Source organism: Sycon ciliatum, chromosome 4, assembly GCF_964019385.1.
Source record: "Sycon ciliatum chromosome 4, ocSycCili1.1, whole genome shotgun sequence".
Lineage (NCBI taxonomy): Eukaryota > Metazoa > Porifera > Calcarea > Leucosolenida > Sycettidae > Sycon > Sycon ciliatum.
Genome location: NC_088646.1, coordinates 39,940,945 through 39,968,680, shown reverse-complemented (window position 1 = coordinate 39,968,680; position 27,736 = coordinate 39,940,945). Strand labels below are relative to the sequence as shown.

The 27,736-nt window shown below is 45.9% G+C and overlaps 3 protein-coding genes across 3 annotated transcripts in view; all 3 read left to right on the top strand.

The window, feature by feature from the left end:
* Positions 1–6,861, top strand: part of LOC135816138 (small ribosomal subunit protein eS24-like) — a 48,976-nt gene extending 42,115 nt beyond the window's left edge. The window contains exon 5 of the mRNA XM_065329521.1: positions 6,851–6,861. Within this exon, the coding sequence (XP_065185593.1) occupies positions 6,851–6,853 (3 nt within the window). The 3' untranslated portion in view covers positions 6,854–6,861. The remainder of the gene's footprint in view (positions 1–6,850) is intronic.
* LOC135816134 (chromatin-remodeling ATPase INO80-like) lies at positions 583–20,742 on the top strand. The gene is made up of 36 exons (XM_065329513.1): positions 583–975; positions 1,115–1,309; positions 1,981–2,108; positions 3,278–3,351; positions 3,524–3,761; positions 4,303–4,376; positions 4,848–4,958; positions 5,116–5,169; positions 5,353–5,451; positions 5,917–6,021; positions 6,820–6,904; positions 7,128–7,259; positions 7,587–7,654; positions 8,052–8,106; positions 8,693–8,790; positions 9,210–9,242; positions 9,537–9,617; positions 9,876–9,971; positions 10,226–10,285; positions 10,773–10,829; positions 11,232–11,317; positions 11,637–11,721; positions 11,993–12,110; positions 12,688–12,773; positions 13,103–13,258; positions 13,944–14,043; positions 14,314–14,350; positions 14,575–14,775; positions 15,048–15,122; positions 15,863–16,184; positions 16,514–16,736; positions 16,895–17,022; positions 17,369–17,695; positions 18,340–18,442; positions 18,655–18,743; positions 19,179–20,742. Exons 2-36 carry the CDS (start codon positions 1,140–1,142, stop codon positions 19,746–19,748), a joined length of 4,524 nt encoding a protein of 1,507 aa, XP_065185585.1. The 5' UTR covers positions 583–975; positions 1,115–1,139; the 3' UTR covers positions 19,749–20,742.
* Positions 20,743–21,121: 379 nt separating this feature from the next.
* Positions 21,122–27,736, top strand: part of LOC135816133 (protein polybromo-1-like) — a 31,935-nt gene continuing 25,320 nt past the window's right edge. The window contains exons 1-9 of the mRNA XM_065329512.1: positions 21,122–21,314; positions 22,397–22,494; positions 22,888–22,945; positions 23,982–24,071; positions 24,532–24,631; positions 25,763–25,998; positions 26,513–26,713; positions 27,317–27,451; positions 27,675–27,736. The exon at positions 27,675–27,736 is cut by the window's right edge and continues 687 nt beyond it. Of these exons, the coding sequence (XP_065185584.1) occupies positions 21,201–21,314; positions 22,397–22,494; positions 22,888–22,945; positions 23,982–24,071; positions 24,532–24,631; positions 25,763–25,998; positions 26,513–26,713; positions 27,317–27,451; positions 27,675–27,736 (1,094 nt within the window). The 5' untranslated portion in view covers positions 21,122–21,200. The remainder of the gene's footprint in view (positions 21,315–22,396; positions 22,495–22,887; positions 22,946–23,981; positions 24,072–24,531; positions 24,632–25,762; positions 25,999–26,512; positions 26,714–27,316; positions 27,452–27,674) is intronic.

Below are 27,736 nucleotides of genomic sequence, written 5' to 3'. Positions count from 1 at the left end.
ACGTCAAGAGAAACTATGTTAACAATCATGCAACTGCATTGTACTTTGTAAAGGTAATAAAATGATAGATCTACACACTGCAGTCATTATCGAAATCCCATTCTATTCACAGAGCAGCCTTTCAGCCAGCTGTAAACATGTTGTGTACATATCAAGTAATAAGAAAGATACTTTCAGATCAAGTGACTTTATTCCTGATCCACATGGCAACTATGATCTACTCAGCACTCGAACTCGCTCATTATTGAATATTGTGCTTCATGTATCCAGTAAGTATCCACAGTACAGATCTGACTCTGAGTCTGAGAGTAGATTGTTGCACAGCAGTGCATGCAGCAGGGCCAGGCCAGGGAGTCGACTTGACTGAACACAGACAGCTTACAGTCATGTCAGTAGATCTACAGCTAGATCATGCATGGTCCGATTTGATAAAAATGAAAGGTTGACTTTTGGCGCACGCGCAAATCCTTTCGATCGTGGGCTTTCTGCATTTTTATGACTGAGCTAGCTAGCTGTGCAGACATAGAGTCTAGAGCTAGAGCCACGACCACCATGACCACAGCGAGCGCGGATGCATGCGTGCCTGTAATGGAGTCCCGGCGGTGGCTACCTGCTACGTCCTCGGCCTCCCTATCCCAACTGTTGATGCTGATGCTTGTGATGATGGTTGGCGTGCCACTGCAGTGCCAGGCCCCAACCAGAGCCAAATGAGCAGCAGCCCAGTGATTGTGATGCGTGGCGCTGATGGACGATCTCTGTCCTTGCCTCTCTCATCACACTGGGCTCACAAGTAATGTTTTCCTTGCACCGTGGAAGCAAGAGGTTTCTGCCCGTTTATTCCCTCCATCTCCACCTATCCTGAGTCTTGGCGGCTGCATGCATTGTATGCGCTGATCAGATGTGCCTGAGCATATGCTCAGGTGGTATTTCGCTCGTCTATCGGCTCAGTTTGAGTTTGTTTTCCTCTTTCAAAAGGTAGAGCGATCTGTTTTTGAACGTGATAAAGTCTGTTCTTACCTGTTGCCTTGTGAGATACGTTATGCGAAATGCGTAGTTGCGTTTGAAGCCTACTACATCGACTGTATAATAGCATTTCCATTCTATTGTGTTTTAGGTAATAATTCAAAATTGTGTTTGACATGGCCGATGTGAATGGACTCCATGGTAGTGCCCGGGAGGATCGTCAAGATCACAATACTTACGCCGCAATTCCATTGAGTGTGAAGAACGTACAGCAGCTGCTGAATTTGGAGCCTCTTTTCAGTCAAGTCGATAAGCTTCTAGACCAGTCCATTGCCCCTTTCGACAGGTAAAACATGCATAATTTAAATTTGCATTGAGAAGAATTTTATGGTGATGGTAATTCCCACTACCAATACCTATTTAGAGTTGAGAATTATTGGGTCATCTATTCTATCGTTCCGAATTTGTTCAGTTCGGTGCAAACGTACATGTATGTCCAACCAGCATCCCTGTTTCAATTTATAGGAAGTCCAGTAGTAGTAGTTCATGCTTGCTTTACTAGTACATCATTAATTTTCTTGTGAATATACTAGGGCTGAAACGATTATACCAATTACTCGGTAAGCGCGTAAGCGATCGATAATTCCTTATCAATCAATTAATCGTTATGTTATAGATTACTCGCTAGGGATTTTGAGTCCAAAAAGTACTGAAAACCCTCGTTTTGTGAAGTTTGAATCAGTTTCCACTGTGAGTATACAGTTGCCTGGGACATAGTGCATATTCTGAGGTTGAATTGACTTCAAAACTGCCATGTTTCGGACCTACCCTGTCCCTAATGCAGATTTTTGGTAGTATGAAAGCCTAGCTTTCGGAAACAGAGTAATTTTCGCACAAAATTCTGACACTATTTGAGTATTTGCTAATGATTATAATCGATAAATCGATCGTTAAGGGGCCGTCCATAATTATCACAGGCTGTACATGGTTTCTGTCTTATGTACTATTTGATGCTAGTGACGATGAAGCATGGAATGATGGAGAGTCAGGCGAGCGAAAGCCCGGCAGCAAGAGTGCCACTGCTGTCAGCAACAGTGGTGGAACGGCTGCTAGCTCACAGTCCCGGCATTCGTCCAAGAAGAAGAGTGAGTTATGCAATAGTGCTAAGAAGATGCGCCCATTGTCGCATGGACATATACTGTGCATTACACATCGCGTCTCTTTCGTTTTCCACACAACGATCCATACTACAGTTGTGGACATTGAAATCAAGTGGAATAGAGATATTTTATACAACAAGCATTCGAACGGCAAATGAGTACTGGTTATACACATACCCTGTGCTGAGATGTTCCATTTTGGCTGGATAGATCCACACGCACGAAAAATGAAGTACATGTTCTGAAGCCTGGCTAGAATTTGTAGGCATGGCACCGCATGCATATACACGGCTGCAAGGCCAGTGCCCTTGACTGCGTACACGTTTTCTCGGATTTCAATGCCCACAAGGACCACAACTGTACGCACTGTTTTGTGTAGTGTTTAAACCGAACACGGATTCTTCGAACGAATACAGTCAACTTCGCTTATAACGACACTCGGCGGGGCATCAAAAAGGTGTCCTTATTCGCGAAGTGTCGTTATACCCGAAGTCTCATTATATGTATTACAGTGGGATAGGACTTTGCTCTGGGCATGGAAACTCTGTCGTTATTCGCGAATTGTCGTTATATCCGATGTCGTTATTAGCGAAGTTGACTGTAATCTATCGAATAATTTCGTCCTCCATCGAACGAATAATCTACGGTTAACCTGTACCGCCAAGAGTACATAACCCCCCAGAGTGTGCAACGCCTGATCCAGCTCTGCATACTATGATAGGGTCTTGACTCTTGGTCGAAAGTGGTCAAAGACCGAAAATCACATTCACTGCATCCATGTTTCCCTCGTATAGAAAGAACAGAAGTAATACTAGATACCAATAGGAGATTAAAACTTGGAGGAGAAGAGATTGAGAAGAAATACTGCGAGCAGATCTACGCAGTGCAAATATCAGTAGGGTCAGCACTGAGCATAGATGGTTTTTTTTTTTTTTTTTCCATTTCTGATAATTCCTACGACTATTCGATTATTCGTTCACCCCACGAATATTCTAAATTATTCGATTATTCGTTTCAACACTAGTTTTGTGTATGAAGTTCTCTCATCTACAAGAACAGTTACTTCAATATTTGCTATGTGCGGTCCGTGATCTTATCCACGAGATCTGTCTTCTCGCTGTACGTTTGTATTTTTCTGGTCATTTTTACTTCAGGGCCGAAGAGAGTAAGAGATAGCTGTGTGGAGTACAATTTTAGCCAGCTGGGACGCAAGCGACAATGGCTGGAGGTAAAGCACTGCTCTATTTGCTTGCCAGAATTTTATTTTTGCATCGAAATGCTATTGTTACGTACACAGAAAGTACTCTTGTATTCTACTGTGTGCTGTGTTGTGCCAGTTTAGAATAATAATATTGCTGTCGCTGATCTTACTTTTACTTCTCCTCACTGTTCCTCATTAGGACATGCTTCTGAGCGACTCATCAGGCTCGTCGGAAGACGAAATCTTGGAAGATGATTGCCAGAGCTTGCTTCAGCTGCACAAGTTACGTCGCTATCGCCAGGGCCTGTTTCATGAGAACAGTCACCTGCGACAGTACCAATTCTACTCTGCTGGTGTACTCTGTGATCATGATCCATTTGTATCACTCAACAAGTCTACAGCCAAACCCAAGGCAAGCAGCAAGGAGTCGAAAGCAGGTACGTTTGCTGGGTATGTTGCTTGGATTGACGTTTGTCTCAACAGATCTGGTTCGTGCCTGTCACTGAGAGATTACCTGGATGTCATACTCATAGTCCTTTTCCTACTTGTCTATGTGGCTATTGTTGGGTTATGGGAATGACAGTTGGGTTATGGATCAGCCACGCAGTCTGCTATAATTTAACTCGGCTTCAGAGTACACCCTCTCCCTGAGTTACTTGTGAGGTTTGCATCTGCCATTACATAACAAGGCACGGTGGCAGCCAGTCACAGCGAAGGCGAGTTGGCTTGCTTCTCTGCCCATCATGCGATGCTGATGTGGATCCAGCGAGCCTTTCTTTTTGGATACTCCCAGTAGACTCTGTGTTCCTATCTGCAGGCTAGTGTTGAGGGGCTGTATGAGGAGTGGAATTGTGAATGTTCATCGAAACACATGTGCAGTATGCATTTATCTGTTGTAGTTACATTTGAGTACGTTTTCCAAGTTCTGTCAGTGTGCATCCTTGATCCTATATTGTTCTTACTTTTTCTGCTGTTCAGCAATGAAAGCCAAGATCAAGAAGATGAAACTGCTGAAGAAGCAGAAGAAACAAGCTGCGTTGCTGGCAGCCAAGGTTAGAATAGATTGACTTAGTGTAGTTCTGAAGTAGTAGAGTAATGGTGGTAATTGCACCTGCCCTCACAACGCTCCCTAGGCTGTAACGTTTCTGGCAAAGAGTTCTGGCATTTTACTGCCATTTCTCAAGTGTATTTTCCACTATTACTCTACCAGTACATAATGCTGCATTGGAGTATACCTTCGCTTATGGCCAGTGATGCTCTCCTCACGTGAAGCCGAGAAGACGTGACTTTCTCTCGTCGTGTGAAAGGTCTATAAGGTATGATGCAGTCGTCATCCCGGCAGTGACTGTTCAACTTTTCATAAGACTGTGAAATTGGAGTCTTCAACAAATCTTTCTAGACTGTATTTTGCTATCACTAGTCCAGCACTGTACAATTATGTCTGCCTGCTGACTGCTGTAGGCCATTGCATGTATGAGTAGCTTGGCCAGAGTTTGGTACCTTCTCTCTTTTCTGGTTTGCAGATGAAGAAAAAGAGTCTGGATGAGCGTAAGAAGAAGAGGAGCAAACAGAAGGAGCTTGACATGAAGCGGCAACGCGTTTGGAGTATTGTTGCCAAGAAGGACGTTCCCAGGGTGAGATAAGTGGCCGATTGTTGCCCAACTGTTGGCCACTGTACATTAGCAGACATTTTAATGTTCTCTTGTTAGTTGTGGTATGGTGGTTGATCAGGCTTGTAATCTGGTTGCTTGGCGTCTTGTTTTTGTCTCTCATTGTGTTGTCATGTTGTAGATGCAACGCCAGTTCAGCACAGCGTTCAACACTATACAGGGCAACTGCAGAAAGGTTGGTCTAGTGAAGGAGAAGTCCTTGTCATGCACATGTACACGTACTTTGAAGTGTAAGAAGTAGGAAAAGTGCAGTGCAGTGTGCTGGTCGCATATTGCCGTTCACTGTGTGTGTGCATGCATATGTGCGTACACTCACATGCGTGTGGTTTGTGTATTGATGTCATGATGGTCTACACAGATTGCACAGCTATGTCAAAAGGAGGTACGCAAGGAGTGGCAGGTCTCGCAGAAAGCAAGCAAGGAGACGATACCGCGCGCTCGTCGCCTTACCAAAGAAGTAAGTACTGCTTGTGCTTACCCATCTCTGTACCTGTCCTTCTTTGCAACACACTTCTTTACACTTTAGCCGTAGCATCAACAACGACGATGACAGCCATGACAACTGCTTGTGTGTTGCTATTACTAGTCTGTATACAGATGTTGAGTCTTATGAGGAGTGCCAGTAACCTTGCTAGCTTATCATTGCCATTTCATGTGAGACGTATGTCGTAGTGGTGCATCACAACTCACATTGAAGCATGGTACACATACCTGCGGTGCTTAGTTGCCTGTGGAATCATACAAGAACACGGGTACGTGTATATACTTATATTTATGCAAGGTTCATTATGCACATAGCTACGCAACAGAAAGTCATCTGTCTATGAGTCTAGATTCCGGTGAGACTGTAGAATGCCGTACAAGTGCTAGCGGTTCCTCTCCTCTTCCACTATTATTCCTCTTCCACTATTATCTGCTTTAGATGCTGATCTTTTGGAAGCGGTTTGACAAGGTGGAGCGGGAGCACAGGCGTCGTGCTGAGAAGGAAGCCATGGAACAGCGGAAACAGGACGAAGAGCTCCGTGAAGTGAGTTTCAGTTTGTATTCACGGTGCCTCAAGGCAAGAATAATCTGCGAATTACACGAGCCATGTGTGATACCAAGAGTCCATAACCCAAGAGTATGCAACTGTGATGATGGGTGCATGCGTGGCGCGCTGCCTTCATTACGTAACTTGCCTTCATCACGCTCTGAAAGCATGCATTCAAACTCTCAATTTCTCGCACGAGCCCATCCGTTTTTGCTCGATTCGTTCCAGTACCTACACAATCTCTGAATTCTGGCGCGTGAACTCCAGTTCCGTACGAAAGTTCATTTCAAACTAGAGGGAAAGTGCGGTGTTTGATTTTCCGCAGTGCGCGGACTGCAGCTGAATGATGTAATGAAGGCAGCGCGCCGCGCGGTTGGCCCATAGAAAAGAGATCACAGTTGCATACTCTTGGGTTATGGACTCTTGGTGATACTACTCATGTTTCAGCTCTTCCAGTCACCTTTGTTTCTTCCTTTCTCTGAGTGTGCGGGGGGGGGGGGGGTAACAGGCGCGTGCGCCAGTGCCCTTCAAGGGGGGGGGGGGGGGGGGTTCGGGGGCGTCCCCCGTGAAAATTTTCAAAAAAATGAAGCAAAATCCTGCATTTTGAGCGAAAAAGGGGGGGGGGTTCCGGGCACCCAGGAACCCAGACGGGGCACGCGCCTGGGTAATGCATGCTTCTAAGGCTCATTTGACTGTTCTTTCTCATCTCTTTCTATTTTATCAAACTTTTAGTGAGCATGTGTATTCACGTTTGTTCTTCCGTGTATTTGTATATGGACGGGCGTGCATACTTAGGCGAAGAGACAGCAACGGAAGCTTAATTTCTTGATCACCCAAACAGAGCTGTATGCTCATTTCATCGGCAAGAAGCTTAGTAAAGGTGAGTTGTCATTTCTTTATTTTTGGATTTGCACAATTGAGCTGGCATGGCTGCCTTCCCACAACAGAACAACCTCGGCTCATACGGAAAGTGTGTTTCTGCTGTGGCCAGACCGTTACCAATTTAGGCCACTCTTCATCTCCCCTTTCTACGGTGTCGCCTTACGTCATACATCACATGCAGCTTTGTAAAAAATGTTTCTAATTTGTGTCGATTCTTGTAGACAAGGACGAGGAGGATGGCGAGGGAGGCGACGCTTCTGGTGACGCTATTTTGGAGAAGCTTGATGATGGTCCATTGCAACGACGTGCAGCGGACGGTACATTGGTGACGCTGGAAACAGCAGAAGATTATGGTGAGTGGGTGTTGATACTGCACTGGCCCTGTTTCTTAGAGCTTGTATGTTTGTGCGTGTGTGCATGTCTGTCAAGTGCATTGTTTCTTGGCAATCTCATGGACTATGTTTGTTCGTAGTCTACTTAGTGTTAAGCATTTTACATTGTCTTCTTAAATTATCAGGTAGCAGTTGCCCCATATTGGCATTTTGGTGGTCTGGCTGTGCATGTTATTGAGGCTGTAACCACGGTATGCACGTTGTGCTTGGGTGTGCAGACGTTGACCTTAGTACCTGTGTGTGTTACAATGCCATACGGTTGTGCGCATGTGTTTCTTACTTGTACAGATGCTGAGGCAATGAAAGCACAGGCGTTGGCCAATGTCCAGCATGCGCTCAACACCCACGAAGCCAAGGTTAGTAGTAGTAGCTGCAGCCTGTGGCCAGTCGCCTTGTGATCGTACCGGAAAATCGTGGACAGGCGCCCGCTCATGCCAACGCTTCATATTAGAAGTGTTCGCTTGAAAACAGGTTGCACGGCGTGCTGGTCTACTGGTAGGAGACGTGTGTACTGATTTCTTAGCGTCTGTTCAGAATAAGAAATTTTTATGCATGCCAGGGTGGGCTCTAAGCCTCTTGTCAGTGACTTTACGGTGCTCTTAAAACTCGTACCAGATTGATGTTAGCAAAATCAATGCATGCCCTGTTTTCTATTTCCTCATTACGCAGAGGAACACTTCATTTAAATTAATATGTGGTGCATTGTTTGCAGAAATGGTGTTGTGTGTGTTTGTATTGTTTTCTGTATCTCAGACTAAAGCCTACTCGGGTGCAGTTGATGGCAGTTCCACCGAGCTCCAGGACACTTGTAAGTTTGTATGCAGTGTGTGTGTGTGTGTGTGTGTGTGTGTGTGTGTGTGTGTGTGTGTGTGTGTGTGTGTGTGTGTGTGTGTGTGTGTGTGATGCCGTCAATCCTTTTTCTGCACCTTGTCCTCACCCACTTACTGAGGTGTGGTGAGCCCATAAGTGGGATCATTTCAAGTCCACCCTAGTTTGGGGATTTCAGGGGGTGTCGGCCGTTGGGTGGTTCAATGGCCAATTGAGTCATCTTTCCAAGATTCCTTTTGAGTCTCTCTCCCCTCTCCCGGGGAGACCCACGTGACCAGTTTTGGCAGTGAGCAAGTACAAGTACAAGTACAAGTACAAGTGTGTGTGTGTGTGTGTGTGTGTGTGTGTGTGTGTGTGTGTGTGTGTGTGTGTGTGTGTGTGTGTGTGTGTGTGTGTGTGTGTGTGCGCGCGCGCGTGCATGCGCGTGTGTTAGTTTCCCCAAACATACTCTGTGAATTGAGCACACCTTATTTTAATCCGTCATCTTTGTCCTGTTTATCATCTGCTGTCTTGGCTGTGCTGCTAATGCTGCTGCTGCTGCATCTGTTACTGTATTACTATCACAGTTGACATGAACTACAGCTTGGCAAACCCGTCACTTGGTGACGATCTCAAACCTCAGCCAAAGATGTTTAGAGGCAAGCTCAAGGTCTATCAGCTGAAGGTATGATGATACTTTGAGTTGTCCGGTATCTTATTTATTTATTTATTTCTGCACCTCGTGGCATGTCAAGACAGCCAATTGAATTGAGGAGATCTGCTGGAAGCCTGGAACTATTACTTGTGGCACGTTGGGCTAAGGTGTATAGTCACACACATGATGTGATCTACACAAGTAATGACTATTACTGTTGTGCTATGCTAAGTCAGTGTAACAAGGCACTGGCAGGACTCAGGAATCAGTGAACGCAGTGTTATTGTTGGACTTTCCCAGTGTGCTGTTGGTGTCCATGCAGATTCCAGGTGCAGTTGAGTAACTTGAGTTTATGTTAAAACACCCGTTCACAAATATTTGGCCGGAGGGGTTGCAGCGGTCTCCTTCTTAACTTCTTTCCTTTTGTGTCTGCATTTTCCATTTCATAGGGTATGAATTGGCTGGCGAATCTCTATGATCAAGTAAGTTGTCGCAACAGTTTTCACAGTATTGTACTAAGGAAAGTGCGGCATTTAGTCACATGCTTATTGCCTGTGTGGTTTGAACTTTGAATGGATATGAGCAAGTTGACAACAAGGTGAAGGTACTGGTTGCCAATAGTCTGTTTGATGGCCGGCGGTGGGGGGGGGGGGGGTCGGGCAATGTGGCACGCCAAATTCACGATTATTTGCACTTATTTCCCTTGTGAGATCAGGCTTACCTTATTGGCTGCTCTGGATTGTGCTCTGTTGTGTTTGATGTCCCTTGTTGTACAGGGCATCAATGGTATCCTGGCTGATGAAATGGGTCTTGGTAAAACCGTGCAAAGCATCTCCTTGCTTGCCCATCTTTCCGAGGTTAGTGCTACACTGCTACTACTGTAGTTGTACAAGTGTTCGTAGAGCCTCTCGGGTACAAGACATCATGTAGACTTCTATTGATTGGCATATAACCAGCAGTTCTGTTCCTTGATTTTCGCTACTCTACGCTATCTGCATGACAAATGTAGCTTGTGTGATGCCGTACTGCAATTTGCTCCCTTAATGACACATTTCTGTGTACGGCACATGTGTGTGTACATGTGCGTGTATGTGTGCTTGTTTGTATGCGTGTAGAATCAGAATACCTGGGGACCGTTCTTGGTTGTAGCACCAGCTTCAACGCTGCACAATTGGCAACAAGAAGTTACTCGCTTTGTGCCAGATTTCAAGGTAAGTTGCCTGATAATTATAGAGGTGACATGGTGGTGGTGTATGTGTGTGTGTGTGAGGGGGGGGGGGGGGCATCTCTGATAGCTGCTGCTGCTGTTGCTGCTGTCACTGCATACATTGATATGGTCCTTTTGATTTCGAAGGCTTTGATTTTCTGCTCCCTTTCTCTACAGCATGTGACTACCTTTGTTTGTACATTGTGTGGATTCCTATGTCTGTCTGTCTGTCTGTCTACCTGTGTGTATGTATGCTAGGTCTTGCCATACTGGGGAAATCCCAATGAGCGTAAGACATTGCGCAAGTTTTGGACCCAGGTAAGAGGAGCTCATGAGAGCACTGCTTGTCCTTACAACCCATCCAGAAAATAATGTATAATCTTGGATTTGTTTTCTAAATGGGTCAAAAGTTGAGCTTATTAGCTGCTCCGAATTAATGCGCAGCAGTTCTGCAGACATTCGCAAAGCTCCAGTGCAGTTAATGACCATTTCCTGCGGGTGAGATACTCGAGAAGAGACAAGAAAGCGCTTTCCGTGCGCCTGGCCAATTCCAATCTACAACTGCATAAGTTACGTGCTTTCAGGATGTGTTGACGAAAAGTGTGACCATTTCTAGTAGTCAACTCCTGTTTGTCACTGGAGTTGCCTTTATGGCAAGCTGAAGTGCGGGGTTGCAAGAAGCCACCGGCAAATGTTACTTGTAGCTGGCTGTGGACGAACAAGCTGTGATTCCATCATGTCCTTGTTTTCAGGGTATCTTACTGTTGTTGTACATGTACATGACATATTCATCGTGTGCTGGCAGAGTCAGTTGTATCGCAAGGACGCGCCGTTCCATGTCCTCATCACCAGCTATCAACTGGTAAGTGCATGGTGCAAGTCTGTCGGGAGGCGGACGCAATGCAGGAGTTTGAGTCTCACTTTGCCAATTTCCTTTCAACATTTGCCTGCTGTGTGTGTTACGTAGTAGACTTATCGAGAGTCAACAGATCATAGGTCTTCCTATACAGTGTTTTTGGCACGAATGCCTTTAGAATATTTTGAAGTGTATCAGCCTTGTGTATACATGTACTTTCCAGTACACGTGCATGATTGTGTAACTGCTATTCTCAAATCATGATTACCAATGTCTCCTTACTATGTGCGTTGCTGCTATTGACTTGCTTCACAGTGTTCTAGGCTATTACCCTGGGGTTATTGCCTTGTGTGACCGTGTTCTTTGGGTGCTTTCCGTCCGTCCGCGTGTGGACGTGTATGTGTGCAGATCATATCTGATGTGAAGTATTTCCAGCGTATCAAGTGGCAGTACATGATCCTTGACGAGGCGCAGGCCATCAAGAGCTCAGCCAGGTCAGCACAATGCAGCTGTGCACACTGTAAAGCACTACTGTAGCTAGCGCTTTCTCTGATCATGTCATCAGCAGCCTTGCACGGAGTCATGCTTCAAGGATTACATGTACGGTGTGCTTTGATGTCGGTGGACTGTGCAGTCTTGATAGCTATGAAGCTCGTACGGTTGTGGAAGACATACCCGTTTTTAGAACATTTTTACTCTGCCCACTAGTACTCATGCACACTGTATCCAGGACAAGTCAGATCTCTCTCACCACTTTTGTATATTTGTGCCATGTGCTGTATTTGCCTGTTGCTGCTGCTGCTGCTGCTGCAGTGTCCGATGGAAGATTCTGCTTGGGTTCAACTGTCGCAATCGCTTACTACTCACTGGTACCCCTATTCAAAACAGCATGGCTGAGGTAAGTTCCCTTATAGGCAAGCTCTCCTGAATTTTCTTATTTGAAATGCTGTTATCTTGTGTGGCTGCAGCACTAAATGGGCAGCCATTCTTTCAGAAGTGTAGCAATGGCATTGCAGGATTCAGGGTACTTTCCAAATACATCATCTGCTGCATTTTCTCTTTGCCGCCCACCTCCGTGGCTCCTGTACTGAGCCGTGTTGTTTTCGTTGATTTTTTAAATGGTATCATTGACTGTTTCTTATCCCTGTGTGTCCATATGGTTCATGTAGTTGTGGGCTCTTCTTCATTTCATCATGCCCACGCTATTCGACTCGCATGCTGAGTTTGACGAGTGGTTCTCCAAAGACATTGAGAACTCGGTGGAGAAGAAGTCCAGCATTGATCAGCGTAAGTACATGTACTATCGCCTCTATTGTGTATGTATGTACGCACTACACACTACGCACTACACTCTCTCACGCGTATACACTGTGATATGTTGCCCTGCATGCAGACAACTGGTCAAACAATGGCAGTATAAGTCGGCTGCTGCCAATGTTGGACCTAGTGTTGCCTGCTGTCGAGTGTACGTGTATGTCAGTTGGTAGGAAGCGCTAGCTCCAGCGGTAGAAGCTTCTTCAATTAAAGTTATTACTGCCAACGAGGCAATATCACAGCACACGCATGTGACTGCTGCATGGGCATACACATTGAAAATTGTAATCCGGAAATAGACAAGGAGTTGGCACAGCTGGCAAGTTCACTGGATTAGATTTTTGAACCATTCTGCCTCTTGTGTCCCGTCTTCTACATTTGTAGCCTGCCTGTGGTATTGTTGACGTGTATTAGTTAGGAAAGTTGATTGCTCCCCACTCAGTATCTTGCACTTTTCCGCCCATTTGACTTCACACTTCACTGTATCAGTTCTCTCACTAGTTACTCTTGACTTTGTTTGAATGTCACCCTGCTGTTGTCGGTGTTGCAGATCAACTCTCACGCTTGCACATGATCTTGAAGCCGTTCATGTTGCGTCGTATCAAGAAGGACGTGGAGAATGAGATGGCTGAAAAGGTACTGATCGTGTCCACGTCGGCGATGTGCTTTCAGTTGGTGCTATGTCAATGACGAGAGGCAGCATTGCAAGATAAAGACCTTTCGTCTGGCTCGGTTATCAACAATGGGTTGCCACGTTGTCTTTTTCACTATCTGAAAAGTTACTTCATGAAAAGAAGTCTCTATGTGAACAAACAGGTGCCATGAACGAATCAAACTTGCAGAGAAAACTTGTACTACACTGAGAAGTTGAAAATGTACTTGTAAGGCGAAACTCTCTTGTGTTTCTCTCCTGTGTGTGTGTGTGTGTGTGTGTGTGTGTGTGTGTGTGTGTTCACCTTGTTTAGATTGAGTTGGAGCAATACTGCACGCTTTCACGCCGTCAGCAGTATTTGTACCGAGGTATCCGCCAGCTGATTTCACTGGACGAGCTCTTACATCACTCCACCAATACATCCTCAACCAGCAGTAGCCTTATGAACCTGGTCATGCAGTTCAGAAAGGTAGGGCACTCTTCTCATTGGAAGGATTTGTTTTTGGTAGCTTGTACTTGTGTAGTGTGCTGCATGTTGCAATAAGTACTACCGTATATTCTCTATTATATGCGCCGTGCTTATATTTTTTCAACACCCCTCTACCCCGTGCTTATATTGGAGACCGCGCTTATATTGGAGACCGTGCTTATATTGGAGACCGTGCTTATATTGGAGACCGTGCTTATATTTTTTCAACCAATACATCCATACAGAGAAAGAAGAAATACATGCTAGATATCATGCATGCCGCATTGATTTCCAACAAGACCGTGCTAATAATAGAGACCGTGCTTATAATGTTTCGAAAGGTGCTCAAAGTGTGCTAGTATTAGAGACTGTGCTAATAATGAAGACCTGTGCTTATAATAGAGAATATACGGTATGTTAGCTGCATGGCGTAAGGACTAACTGTTAGTAAAAGTCGCATGGCCGTTACATTGTCCGAGTCGACCCATTCCATGCAACATTTGTGTAGCATTTTCTTCTTGCTCTACATTATGGGTCACGATTTTAAACTCGCTGTGCTGCCCCTGTGTTTAAACTCATTTGTGAGCGCTGTGCTTGCTCTTGTTGACTTACTTTACATGTCATCAAGGTCTTGTCTGTGCATCTGAAGTTGTGCACTCGTGTTGCTTTGCTCTTGTTCTTGTAGGTCTGTAACCACCCAGAGTTGTTCGAACGTCGCGAGGTTGTGTCTCCTCTTTCCACCTCTGTTGCCGACCTCAGAATACCTAGATTGTTGTTTGAGGAGGGTACGTTTTCCGCCCCATCTATTATCCTACTCTTTGCCTAGACGGCAGTTGTTGTTGTTGTTGTTGTGGTCGTTGTTGTGGTCGTTGTTGTCGTCGTTGTCGTCGTCGTCAATATTGTTCTTGATTTATGTTGGCTTTTGATGTTCACATCAAGTCTTGGGTTTGTGCCATTCCTCACGTGTTACCTTTAGCCATGTGCATGTACATGTGCATGAATTGCTTCTTCTAACCTGGTTGCATGTGATGCTGTTCTGTTGTGTGATTGTTCAGGCCTTCTGTCCGGTTTCTCCACAACTGAGAAATCCAGGTAAGATTGCGTCACGGTGCGTTGCCTCAACGGCCGTTTGTGCTGCTGCTGGTGCTGCTGGGGCCTCTGTTGTTGCTGGAATAATGATGGCTATACCCAGCTTGATTAGGATTGTGGTTACTGGTACGGTGTTGCTTTAGCTGCTGTTTTGTGTCCAGGACTCTGCCTCAGCTCAATATAATCCGTATTGTGCTTTCTCTGGTATGCCATGCTTATTTGCGCAGGTGTCTTGAACGGCACAGTCTCCTGAAGCCGGATTGTCTGCACCGGGCCACCATGATGGCATCGCGTAGCCATGGCGACAGCTCACTGGGCAATACGCAACGTGGTTCCAATGAGGCATGTGACCTACTGGGTTCACTGTCTTTGCTGCGTGAAACACCAAGTGTATGCAGTAGACTGTTGCTGGGTGATTTCAACACAAGGTAATGTAATTGTACCCGTGTTTTGACTGTGTTGCATTCCGTTACATGTATCTTGCAAAAAATGCCTGGTAAATATGATCCATGGACTCTGGTAGTCCCTCCAGTTTTTCTCTCATTTTTTTCTTTCCTCCCTACTCTTGCTCTCCCCCTTTCAATCTTTGTCACCTGTTTCTCTCCTCCTCTTTGTGACGTGTGTGTGTGTGTTTGTGTGTTCATTTTGATATTTTTAATGTTGATTTCTGAGCTGCTGTTGTGTGGTGTTTCACCTGCAGAATGTTGCAGTGGGCCGAGCAGCGGAGACTGGATTCACTTCAGTTCCACCGGCGGACATTTGAAGTTGCCGACAGGTTGGTTAGAGGTTGTGTGGTGGAGTAATGTTATGCAGTTGAGATTGAGCAAGTTTGGAAACAGTTCCAAGCTAGGGCCAGGGTTAGGGTTCGCCCCAACTTTGTAGCATTTGTTGGCTTCTGACAGACATTTTGGGGGGTGGTTTTTAGTGGTTTTTGGTAAAAAAAAATCACGGTTCATGTGAGACTTGGAGGCTGAGTTTTCCGCATCCGCGGGAACGCCACCAACCTCTAGGATCAAGGCACAGATGCAGCTCCTAGGTAGTGGGAGGTGGGTAGATCAGACCCACCATTCAAATATATTAAATTGGCTCCTTTTTGGCCTTGAGTTTTCCAAAACATCTTTTTCTACTAGTATTTTATACTTGAGAATTGAAGTCACTCATTCTCGCACCACCTTTCCACATTCTCACACCAATGTTTGGCAAGGTTAGGGTTTGGTGTACATCCCTGCTGATCTTTGCAACACACGGCCCATGTGCTTTGCAGGGAAATGGTTGCCTCTGTACCAATGACAGAAAACACTTGCTGGTGAACTGGTTGGTGGTTCTGTGTCCATTAGCCAACAGGAAGTTCAAGTACAACTCTTGAGCAAATATTCTGGCACAATTAGTACTGGTAACATGTCATTGTCTTCTGGTTGCTCCTAGCTTCACTGGACACGCTAATCTTGTGAGCTTGGTGTGCAGTAGTAATTGTGTGTGTATGTGCTTGCCTTTACAATACTTGGTCGTGTACAGCTCTGACGATGAGAGCATTGCACCATCTTCCCCTGGACGAGAGTCATCCTGTTCTCTTCTCAATGTGCGACCACACTTTGTGTGTTCACGAGAGGCAGTTCGCAACAGTCCGGTGCTGGGCAGTCTCGTATTTGCCTCCTATCCGTCGCCCATTCTTCACCATGCCACTGTGCACATACGCCCCCTTCGCAGTCGATCGTTGGTGAAAACTGACGGTCAGGCCACGCCACCGAATGGTGATACTCAGCAGGATGAGGGCGTTGTCGAACGGCAATGTGTGGCAATGCCTGCGGCACGATTTCTGCATTTCATTGCACCCAAGGTATGTTGTTGTTTGAAATCTTTTATTCCCATGATGGTCTATGGCCAATAAGATAATTCGTTTTTGTTGTTGTTGCTGCTGCTGCTGCTGCTGCTTCTTCTGCTGCCATAGTTTGTTCATTTTCTGTTTCCCCGGCAGTTTCCTTGCTACCCAAGTTCTATTTGAGTTTCAGAGACTTGGCAGAGGAGGGTGCTAACCACCTCGGTTTTGGACGCCATTATTGTGTCCGTCTTGAAAGAATGTGTTATGTTGCTGCCCTGTGTTGGAGACTTCAGTGGTTCATTTGGTTTCCGTGTGTGTGTGTGTGTGTGTATGTGTGCTACGTATAGATTGTGTCAACCGTTCAGCCGTACTGCTACCATCGACAGGCGGCGTATCGCCAGCAGGTTGTGGTGGAAGGTGGCGAGCCAGAGCGCCGCAACATGCTCATGCATTACGATGCCAGAGGGCGCGATCCGCTTGCAGCTGCAAGCTGGTCAGGCAATGCAGCATTGGACAAAGGCTTACACCCTCTCAAGCCCAAGAATGGGTGGTCACACATTCATATACCGAGTAAGCTTACTAGTAATCATTATGCTCAGCGGCATGGTACAAGATACAAGATACAAGATTGTGGTGCATTGGTTGAAAAGGAACCAGGACCAGTTTGATTTGCGTCTTTTGCGGGCATACAGTGATTTGTTTCTTGCTCGCCTCTGTTCTGCCTACAGACAAGGACCGTATGATCTGTGACTCTGGCAAGCTGACTGTCCTAGACAAGCTGCTGAAGCAGTTGAAGATTGACGGTCACCGAGTGCTCATCTACTCGCAGATGACGAAAATGATAGACCTGCTGGAGGTGAGGATGAGGATGAGGATGTGGGCGATGGTGATTAACTGACCTAAGCTGGGCCAAGCTTGTGTTACCTAGGATAACGGTGCCGTGGGCAAACTGTGGCTGGGTCATGGCCGACAGTTGCACTTATCCTGCCTGTGGCTCTGTGCAGTTCAGCTGTCCACAGAGAGTTGTGCACTGCGCTAGTGATAGCCTGGTGATAGCCTGGTGTGTCTAGTACTCCTGGTAATAGGCGTATGTACGGTCATGATGATTGTGTGCTACTTGCATATGGTACGTATGTGTGTGCTACACTTTTAAAAGTTCATTGTTCTAACTTCTAACACATTCTGTGCCTGTGCTTACTCAGGAGTTCATCATCTACCGCAAGTACAAGTACATGAGATTGGATGGCTCGTCTAAGATTGCTGACCGCCGTGATATGGTAGCTGACTTCCAGGCACGAGACGACATTTTCGTCTTCCTGCTGAGTACACGCGCTGGCGGCCTGGGTATTAACTTGACGGCCGCAGACACCGTCGTCTTCTACGACAGCGACTGGAACCCGACGGTTGACCAGCAAGCCATGGACAGAGCGCATCGTCTCGGTCAGACCAAGCAGGTCACTGTCTACCGGCTCATCACCAAGGGCACCGTCGAGGAGCGCATCCTGGAACGTGCAAAGGAGAAGAGTGAGGTATGTACTAATAGTGCCTGCCCGATGGTTCAGTAAACTAGGGTCAACTCCAGTGGGGAGCTGTGTGCTAAGGAAACTTCATCTGTGTGCATTGTGCTACAGCAGATTTGCTGATTGGGAGCTGGACAGTGAATGTTAAAATTGTCAACAGTTTGAGAAATTTTGAAACTGGTAAATGTATCGCTACAGCCGATATATTCTTGTATCCGCTAACCTGAGACCATACAGTCACGTGCCTACTGTGCACAATATGGAGAGAGAGAAAGTTCTCTTGCTATTCCTAGTTTTCCATTTGCTTTAACTCTATCATCAGGCAGCGTGAGTAGACATGAAACTCAGAGTTTCAACAGGACTTCATCTCTTCATCTCTCTTTACTGCGTGAAAAAGCTCTACTTCTGCATAGAGCAGTGTTCAAGCAGTGGTACACCCTACATGTCACATGTACTTGTTTGTATATGTACTGGGTATGCTTGTGGGAGTTTTCCATCTTACTCTACTCTCTGCAACAACTTTACTTCCACTTGTTTTACCCTTTTTTCAGTGCGTATCATAGACGTGTGATGTTGCTGGTGTCTCTCACGATGGCTTTATAAATTATAATGTGTGTATGCATGTGTCATGACGATGTCATCTCGTTCTGCAGATCCATCGTATGGTGATCAGCGGTGGCCAGTTCAAGCCGGATGTTCTCAAGCCGACAGAAGTTGTTTCTCTCCTTCTGGACAACGAGGAAATGGAGCGTAATTGTAAGCACTCCGGCCGCTTCTCATGTACCGCCAAGTCTGAGGTTGCTGTGTGTTTGCTTCTGGTCGCATTGGAGTGTGTTATCAACTTGAAAATGAACTTATTGCGTCTGCCATGTTTGCTTTGCCATTCTACCTGAAGGCAGCTGAGTTCCATTGGTGTCTTTTTTATGTTCTCTTTGATGTTCTGCTGTGATCGTAACTGTACTCTGCAGTCAAAGAGAGACAATCATTATCTGATACGCCTGCTGATGCTGGCACAGCCCCTGCTGGTCAGACGGCAAAGGGCACCAAGCGGAAAAATGTAAGCTTTACATCTGTTGGTTACCATCTGTGTTTAGTCTATGTCCATCCCATTGTCAGTCTGTGCGCTTGTGCCGGCTTAGCTGTACAGTTGTGTGTATGTGATTCCAAACTGCTAGGTTCTTACCAGGTATTATATTGATGCAGTTGTTTTTAAAAGTGTTGTACCTATACTAGTACTGCAACAATAGTTCATTGCAGCACATACATGCTTGTGCATGCTTATGCAAGCATGGACAGTGCACTACAAGTGCACACCGGTTCTGTAAGCTTATGCATGGTAGGTTCAGGACTCACCTCCAACTGTGGGATTTTGTGTGTGCATGTACGTACTCAATGGTCTGGTGATTAGAGCTTTCTTAAAAAGGTGAAATGTGCTAACGAGTTGCCTTGTGGCTTGAGCTCAATGTTATTTTGTTTATCTGTATGTACGCAGTCGGATGCAGGTGCCAGTAGTGGGAAGAAGAAGTTTGATGCAACGCTATCCTCTGGTGGCAATGGTGGTGCGGGCTCCACAAGCCCAGCGCATGCCAGTGACAGCCCAGCTCTCCCAGGGACGCCCAACAACAAATCTTCGTCCTCACATTACTTCCCGACAACTCCTGTTGTGACAGTGACGGAGTCAACTAACAAGAGTGTTCCCAACAGTAGCGAGGGCTCGCCGAGCACTGTTGGAAAAGGTCGTGCTCGCTTCTCCCCGGCTGCGTCTCCTGCTTCACGCGCCCCTGGCGGCAGACCCCGCGGTGGTGGCCGAGGTAGAGGATCTCGGCGTGGCCGGACAGTACCTGTAGTCGCGTCGGGTGGAGCGGCAGCTGCTGCCGCCGGTGCTGCTGCTGGTGCTGCCGCTGCGGCTGCCTTGCTGAATGGCAATGACCGGTCTGGTCGCATGCCCACCTACTCGCCGATTAACAGTGTCCCACCCTCGACAACCAATAGCTATTATACGCCGTCTGGCTCGGCTGCCAATTCACCATCACCTGCCGACAGTTCCAATAGCACCTCCTAAACACGCTGTGTGAGTGTGTGTGTGAGTGTGTGTGTGTGTGTGTGTGTGTGTGTGTGTGTGTGTGTGTGTGTGTGTGTGTGTGTGCGTGCGTGTGTGTGTGTGTGCGTGTGGTGCGTACACAATACTTTCTGGAATATTTTTAGATGCCTATCCTACTCTACCCCCCCCCCCCCCCCTGTCTCTCTCTCTCTCTCTCTCTTGTCCATAGTACCCCCCCCCCCCCACTGTCTCTCTCTCTTGTCCATAGTAGTGTGTCGAGTCGCTTTCTGCCGTATCATGTTTATATACCTCGTTTATTTGCGCTGTGCTATTCTGCTGTGCTGTGTATATGCCTGTGTCCATGCTCACGGTACCGTGGCTGCTGAGTGAGATTGTCCAGCTCAGAATTGAATTGCTGTTATACTTGGAAAGTCCAGATGTTGATTTACCGATGTTCAGCTTCTACTGAGAAGCTGAGAAGCAGAGAAGCAGAGAAGCAGAGTGTTGAACAACAGCTGTACTGCATCATCATATTGCATACAATGTAACATCACCAGTGATTTATTCTTCTTTTTTTATCAAGCTAGAGGGTTTGCTGTACTCGTTCACACGCACACAGTACTCAACAGTCTCTTGTCTTGAGCTGGATTTTTATTAGATATGTCGCTTATGTGGCCTTGCTGGGTTTCTTCACATCCGGTATCCGGGGCCCCTTTCTTGTCCAAGTTTTCTGCTGACGTCTGTTGTCTTGTGAGCAGGTGTCACCGGTTCCTTGTTCACTTCACGTAATAACGTCTGTCTCCGATTTGGGAGTTTGTTTCAACCAGGTTTGTGTGATTCCCTCCACGCACCCACTCTGCTACGCTCTTGTTTGTTGTTCTTAGTTCATTGGATGTCATTGTTGGAGAATGTTGTATTTTATGCTGTGTGCTTAGTCTGGACTTTTTTATCATATTACTTTTTTTAGTTTTCTTCTCGGAGTATGTGAATTGTGAATACAAAACCTTCCTCAAAATAATAATTAATACGACTGTAGACAGTTGTAGTGTGTGGGCTGCTGTTCTGTTGTTTGTACCAACTGGCGATGGCCAAGTATCTTTTCTCTCTGGGAGCATGTCCTGACTGCAAACTAACTAAGTTACTTGCATGCATGAATAATGGTGGTGCCTCAGCCTAGCATGCACCTGGTAGTGGTACATACATCAATGCCATGGTGTGCATGCAAGGAGTAGTCGTCAAAGTTTAACAAGTACAGTAGAGTAATAATAATAATTGATTTTAAACTTTTAAAATGATTGTCAAGAATGCTAGATCCTTGATGCACAGCATGACGTCACGGCTCGGACGGGATTATTTTTGTCGATCGCGGAATATCGAATACATGTATTCGCAAAATTATTATTTTGAATTCGTGTGAGCAGTGAAGACTTGTTTGAAATGAATTACTATTAGGATGTGCTTTGTAACGTGACCATGGGCAGGAAAAGAAAGCAGCCCGATTCCCCCGGCTCCATAGAAGCTCCAGCATCTGTGCCTGAGCCTGTTGTTATCGAACCTCCTGCGAAGCGCAGAAAGTGCGTCGATCCCGTAAGTTCGGCCAGCTCAATCAATCAATTATTATTTGAATCAGCTTTATACTTATACTGTATTGTAGACCCTTCGTCCATGTCGAGTTCACTCAACCCGGTGATCGAAGATTCTGACGTATTTCAACTTCTTTGACTGCTATTTGTTACAGGCAAAGTGTTTTTTTTTCTTGTGGGAGGAGACAAACAAATTGTAGCAAACACCGACATCTCTGCCAGCTTGCACTGTGTGTTCTGATAAGACATCTTCGATTCTCACCCATACTACGAAACACCTCTGGGATTTGTTTAGTGATGTTATACATGTAGAGATAGAGGCATAGTACCGTGCTTATCACAGAGTTGGCAGTGCGATATAGAGCCGGAATGTTTCTTTTTGCCATTGCACCTGTAACTGGCTTTTTGCAAGTTAGAGTGAAATCGAGAAGTCCTATGCAAGTGGTAGTGCATGTACATGGGTAAACAATAGTTTTCAGTATGTTGTCAATGAGATACGGGTAAGACAGAACAAACTCACGACATACAGACTGACTCTGATTTGTAGACTGTGCAGAATGCCTAGAGTAAAGCAATCATCCGACAATTAAAAAAGACTCATACATGTACATGTACGTGTACGTCTACATGTATGTACGCTGGTGTATGCATGATGAAGTACATGTACTACGAGACAGCTTATGTAGCGAGGCGGAGGTCACTATAAATGGTGCGTCCCCCACCTTGTTTCATCAGCCATCTTGTAAATAGTCCACCAAAAAAGCAGGGCACCCATTATGCACTGAAGTAAGTGCATGGTATGGCTATGGAGTGTACACTTGGTGATGATGTATGATTTCCATTACCATGTACTAAAATCAAGCACATGCACAACTTCATGTAGTTTGTCACGCTAACCTGCCAATCCATGGACATGTATCGGCACATGTCCTAATGAGCCCTATTTGATATAATATCTCGGCTCTTTCTTCTTTTGCTTAGAGCCAAGAGTGAGAGACAACTGCTACTGATGTTTACCCACTGCTTTGAACAAAGTCATACTTCTACCTACTGATCCTCATTTTTGATTTTATTGTGCCCATCCAGTCGGAGCTGTTTCATGATATCTACGAGACGCTACGGCATTACAAGGACATCAATGGCCGCCTTCTGTGTGAGCATTTGGTGCGGGTGCCGAAGAGAAGGTAAGATGCGCCTGTGTCTTTGCACCGGATATACATGTAATGGCAGTCAGTTTCCACTGTGAAAGGTGCCAGGCCAGGGTGGTGTTCTACATGTGAATACTAATGCAATTTTGTATTACTCGATCCCAACACTCGTACTAAATGGTCACGGTGCTGCAGACGTCTCTATCTTCACCTTATATTCTGGCACGGCCCATCCTCGAGAATTTGGAATGAGTATTGAGACTGAGCAATGTGTAAATGGCTGCATTGGAGTGTGCGAATTCTTAGACGTTGTTTTAGTAGTTTGGTGGAGTCCTTGAACATGCTGACTACATTGTAAGCGTCTGGGCAAGGTACAATGTGCTGTCCATGCTGGTGACAAGTCTGATGATAATGCTGTGTTTCTTGCAGGAATCTTCCAGAGTACTATGACAAAGTACAGCAACCCATTGACTTACTCAAGATACAGGTACGTGCCCTTTCCATAACTGCAAGAAATGTTACTTTTAAAGTAGAGCTGAAACGATTATACCAATTACTCGGTAAGCGATCGATAATTCCTGATCAATCAAGTAATCGTTACGTTAAAGATTACTCGTTAGGGATTTTGAGTCCGAAAAGTACTGAAAGCCCTCGTTTTTGTGAAGTTTGAATCAGTTTCCACTGTGAGTATGCAGTTGCCAGGGGCATGGTGTATAGTCTGAGGGTAAATTGACTTTATAACTGCTATGGTTCTGACCTACCCTGTCACTAATGCAAAATTTTGGTATTATGAAGGCCTAGCTTTTGGAAACAGAGTATTTTTGCACAAAATTCTGACACTGTTTGCTAACGATTATAATCGATTAATCGATCGTTAAGCTAAAGGGTAATCGATAGGTGAAAATCCACGATCGTTTCAGCCCTATTTTAAAGGGTATAGCCTAACAGATTTTCGAGGGGAGGGGGGACCTTATTTTTTAGGGGCACTTTTGGTCTTCAGAGGAACCTGGTCTGTGGTGATAGTTTCATCGGAGTGGTTTTTTTAGCATGGTGGTGGTGGTGGGAGTGTTGCAGATACATGTAATAAACAATATAAGTTGACGGGAGGGGGATAAGGGTCAATGAGACTTGCACTGTCGAAGTAAAGCAGCCCGCTTGGCGTGCAGCACTTCTTTGCTGTTGGAGCAGCCACAGCAAAGTAGCACGTACAAACACGTGATTTTAAATTTGCATTCACCATGAGCTGTGCACATGTGGTGATCATATGGCTGAAGTGTGTGCATGGATAAGGAGAAGTAGAGGAGATGAACAGAAACAGCTAATGCAGCACTTTGTTACACTTGGTTTTTTAAGTTGGTGGCCAGAAAATCAACATTTATTTAATATGGGAGTTTTTAGCTACATGTATTCAAGCAGGTTTTACGTAGTCAGGGAAAGTTTTGGGCATTACAAGGTGCAATTTGTATTCAGGAAATCCGGTAGTGACATTACAAGTTTTTTTTATTGTTTTGTTCTCTGTTTAGCAACGGTTGAAGACCGATGAGTACAGGACTCTTGACATGTTTACATCAGACATCCAACTGCTCCTCTCCAATGCCCAGCTGTTCTATCCGGTACAGTTTTCTCGAGTGGAGATGTGTGTGTGTGTGTGTGTGTGTGTGTGTGCATGTGTGTGTGCATGTGTGTGTGTGTGTATGTGTGTGTGTGTGTGTGTGTGTGTGTGCATGTGTGTGTGTGTGTGTGTGTGTGTGTGTGTGTGTGTGTGTGTGTGTGTGTGTGTGTGTAGAGGAGGGGGGGGGGTGCATGTGTGTCTGTTTGTCTGTCTGCATGTGCCTAGGCATGTCCTTGTGTGTGTGTGTGTGTGTGTTGTTGTTGTGTGTTCGCATGAGTCCATGCATGGGTGTTCTTTTCATTCTCTGTTAAGAAATCGAGTTTGATATTGGTGCTGCTGTCAACCCATGTCATGTTACACGCACTGCCGCTGCTACCACTGCTGCCCCTGCTGTACTCAATAGTTGCATAGCATTGTGCGCGATCTTCTTGGTTTTCCCCCTGGTGTCCGGTATCTTGTAGACGGATAGTCAGGAGTACAAGGACTCGGATACTCTATTGGATCTGTTCTGGTCGACGTGTCAGCGGTTGTTTCCTGGCGGAGGTGCACCACCCAGTGGTGGTAAGTACAAGCAAGAGTACATAACCCCCCAGAGTGTGCAACGCTGATCCAGCTCTGCATAGGGTCTTGGTCGAGCGGAATCGGATCTTCTGATGTCATGCGTACACTCCACACCAGCGCAAGGCCGGTCTCGAGGCAGGGCAGCGTTGTTTTTGATCCGAGAGTACCCGCGACTCCCCGGGTTCCTCTCAGATGTGTACGGTATTATGACACAAAGATCCGATTCCGCTCGACCAAGACCCTATGCAGAGCTGGATCAGGCGTTGCACACTCTGGGGGGGGGGTTATGTACTCTTGGTACAATGTACATTGTGCAACCTAGCACACTGCAATACTACATGCACTTGCTACTCTATTTGTTGGAGCATCTTGAATGTCAATAAAAGGGGGTTTATCTTGAATGTCGTGCGGTGTATTCAGATGATTGTTTTTCCATTTGTCACGTGTACGTGTGCGAAGTTGTTGAATGTTTTAGAAGCTGTGTAAATTCACACTGAGAAACCTAACTTAGTAATCAGAAGCAGATCAAATTCACACGTAGGCTGTTAGGTAGGTCGTCAACAACTCGCTAGTTACGTCCATTTGTTGTCTAGTTTTGTCGCACCACACTTCACGCTTGTCAGGTCTCCTCACACTTGCACCTTTTCCTCATTTCTTTCTATATGTGTGGGTCACGCATTCTTCGTTGATATTTTAGCTCTTCTTCCTTGCGCTGTTTCTGTCACCTCTCTCCTGTACTTGATCCAATGTCCTTGTTCCTTGTTTGAGTTTCCTGTATTCCATGTGACGATAAGGCTTGAAAGTATAGTAGTGAAAACTTTCAAGATTTTGTTGATGAGCCTGAAGTGTGTCCTTCTTCTCAGTATTACTTGCTATTTTCTTGCTCATGCCCGCAGTGCCAACTGTGCATCTTGTGTAACCGCTAGTCTTGTTGTAATCTACAGTACTGCTGGTTGTGGCATTGATCTTGTTTGCTGTTTAGTGCATGTGCTTCTTAGTGCGATGCTTTGAGCTTGATTGGGGCTGGCTGCCCATCTGGCTGCTGACGCCGTGACGGGGTCCTTTGTCTGTTGACGCGTTCTCAACGGGTGTCTGCTTTGGTTTTGCATGTGCCGTCTTCCTCTTTGGTAGGATCTTTTCTTTTGAAGTCGCCTGTGCCTGGATCAGCTGGAGCAAAGGCTTCCGCCACTGCATCTGCCAAAGCCGCAACACCGATCAGTGCCAAAGCCGCAACACCGCTCAGTGCCCGGCAAGCAGCAGTGGCGGCATCAAGAGCAGAGAGCAGCAGCAGCAACAGTCCGCTCCTTGCCGGGACTCCGAGTGCAAAGCGGCTCGCGCCAGTTGCTTTGAAGGGTCCCCAGCAGAAGGTCAGTCCTCGGAATAGGTTCAGCGGGCAGTTGTATATTGGCTGTTTGGCAGTAGTCTATCTTGTGTTGTATGGTTGCACTAGATAACCCTGTGTTGTGTGGATGCATGTATGTAATGTCGATTGTGTAGTGCTAGCTAAGGTGTATGGCAGGATAGTAGCAATTATGAATAAACAGGTGGTGTATGACAGGTATGATGATAGCACTCTGGTCATATCTGCCACCGACAGTGTTTATTTGGTGCTCTAGTGTCATGGCTCAGTACTCAGAACAGTCAGAAGTCAACTAATGACAACAAATAACGACTTCTGGATCCACTCTGCCCATAGCGAAGTATATGTATACCGATTAGCTATGCACACGTGCTGCTTATTTCCTGGTTACCCGTTGTGTATTATAGTGGGACTGTTGCTTGCTCATGTAGTGTACTGCACAGTGTTCTTTTGGAAAGAGATGTACCTGCCCGTGTGCACCCATTGACTTGTACCTCTCTTGCCTGATTGTTCATATTCAGGATCACGTATCATTGCTAAGTCCGTCAGCATCACTCCTAGACGTGTGCCAAGCCATCATGGATGAGGTGTTGAGCCTGGAGGACAATGGGCGTAGCGTGTGTGACATTTTCATGAAGCTGCCAGCGCGTTCCCAGTATCCGGAATACTATCGTGTGATAACTGAGCCAATCGATATCAAGATGATCCTGACCAATATCAAGGTTAGCAGTGCTGACAGCCGCACACATGTTCTTGTCACAGAAATACATGTCTGGATTGGCTAGGGACTCGGAAAACCGAAAACACACGGCAGTGCACTTAGCATGTTGGCTCTAAAATCTGCTTCGAGCAGTTTTCCACCGGCTTGCGAAGTCTATTCACATCGTAGCAGGCGTCCATGCTGGTATGAAGACAAAGTTTTACTTTAGAGGCCATCACAGCGGGTTTGCAATGATGAGGTAGGTGGGAATCTTTCATTTTACTCAGCAATGGCAAGCCACTGACGTTTAGCACTAGCACAGACTTATGGGACTTGGGTGGACTCGCCCTTTCTATGCATGCCGTTCTTGTTATGTCCATTGAACTGAATGGACTTGTGGGTAGATCTGTGTGATTTCCCATGCCTTGTTGTATACAGATATGAGCCTAAACATGCATGCGCCAATGTGGACAAGTCATGGAATTGCTTAGATATGCTCTCGTTAGCAGATGTATGCTTAGAAATTAGAAGGGATTTTGCAGTGCTGCGGGACTTGGCCAAGTGAAGACGTCAACTGGGTTGAACACTTGTCTGGTCTGTTTTCGAATTCCTGTTCTGCATTTAGAGCAAGGATTACATGCTGTTCAGTGATTTCCGAATGGACTTGACGATCATGGTGAAGAATGCGCAGCATTTCAATGAGCCGTCGTCACAGGTCTACAAGGACGCCACTTTGATAGGCAAGACTGTTGATGCCTCGGTGAGTGACAGTGTTATACAGCCCGTACTGTGAGATGTGCTGTGGTGCTAGTGTCAACATAGCCATCTAGAGCGAGTTGCTGTTATTGCTCGTGCATCACTGAACCACCACGATACTTTGATAATACAAGTGCTTGTGATAGTACGACGTGCCCATCTCTTGTTGCATGGCGGTGTTGGTTTCGTGAATCCGCCTCATGTGTACTACTCTGCTGTGTCTACAGGTCAAGAAGCTATCCAGCTCTCATGGAAGTATCATAAACTCACGCCCATCGTTGAAAGTCAC

What these genes read in the sequence shown, in the direction of transcription:
- LOC135816134 (XM_065329513.1), top strand. Translation starts at nt 1,140, where the DNA reads ATGGCCGATGTGAATGGACTCCATGGTAGTGCCCGGGAGGATCGTCAA. An exon ending in TCAAGGTCTATCAGCTGAAG is followed by an intron (nt 8,791 to 9,209) that starts GTATGATGATAC and finishes TCCATTTCATAG; the next exon opens with GGTATGAATTGGCTGGCGAA. An exon ending in TGGTCATGCAGTTCAGAAAG is followed by an intron (nt 13,259 to 13,943) that starts GTAGGGCACTCT and finishes TTGTTCTTGTAG; the next exon opens with GTCTGTAACCACCCAGAGTT.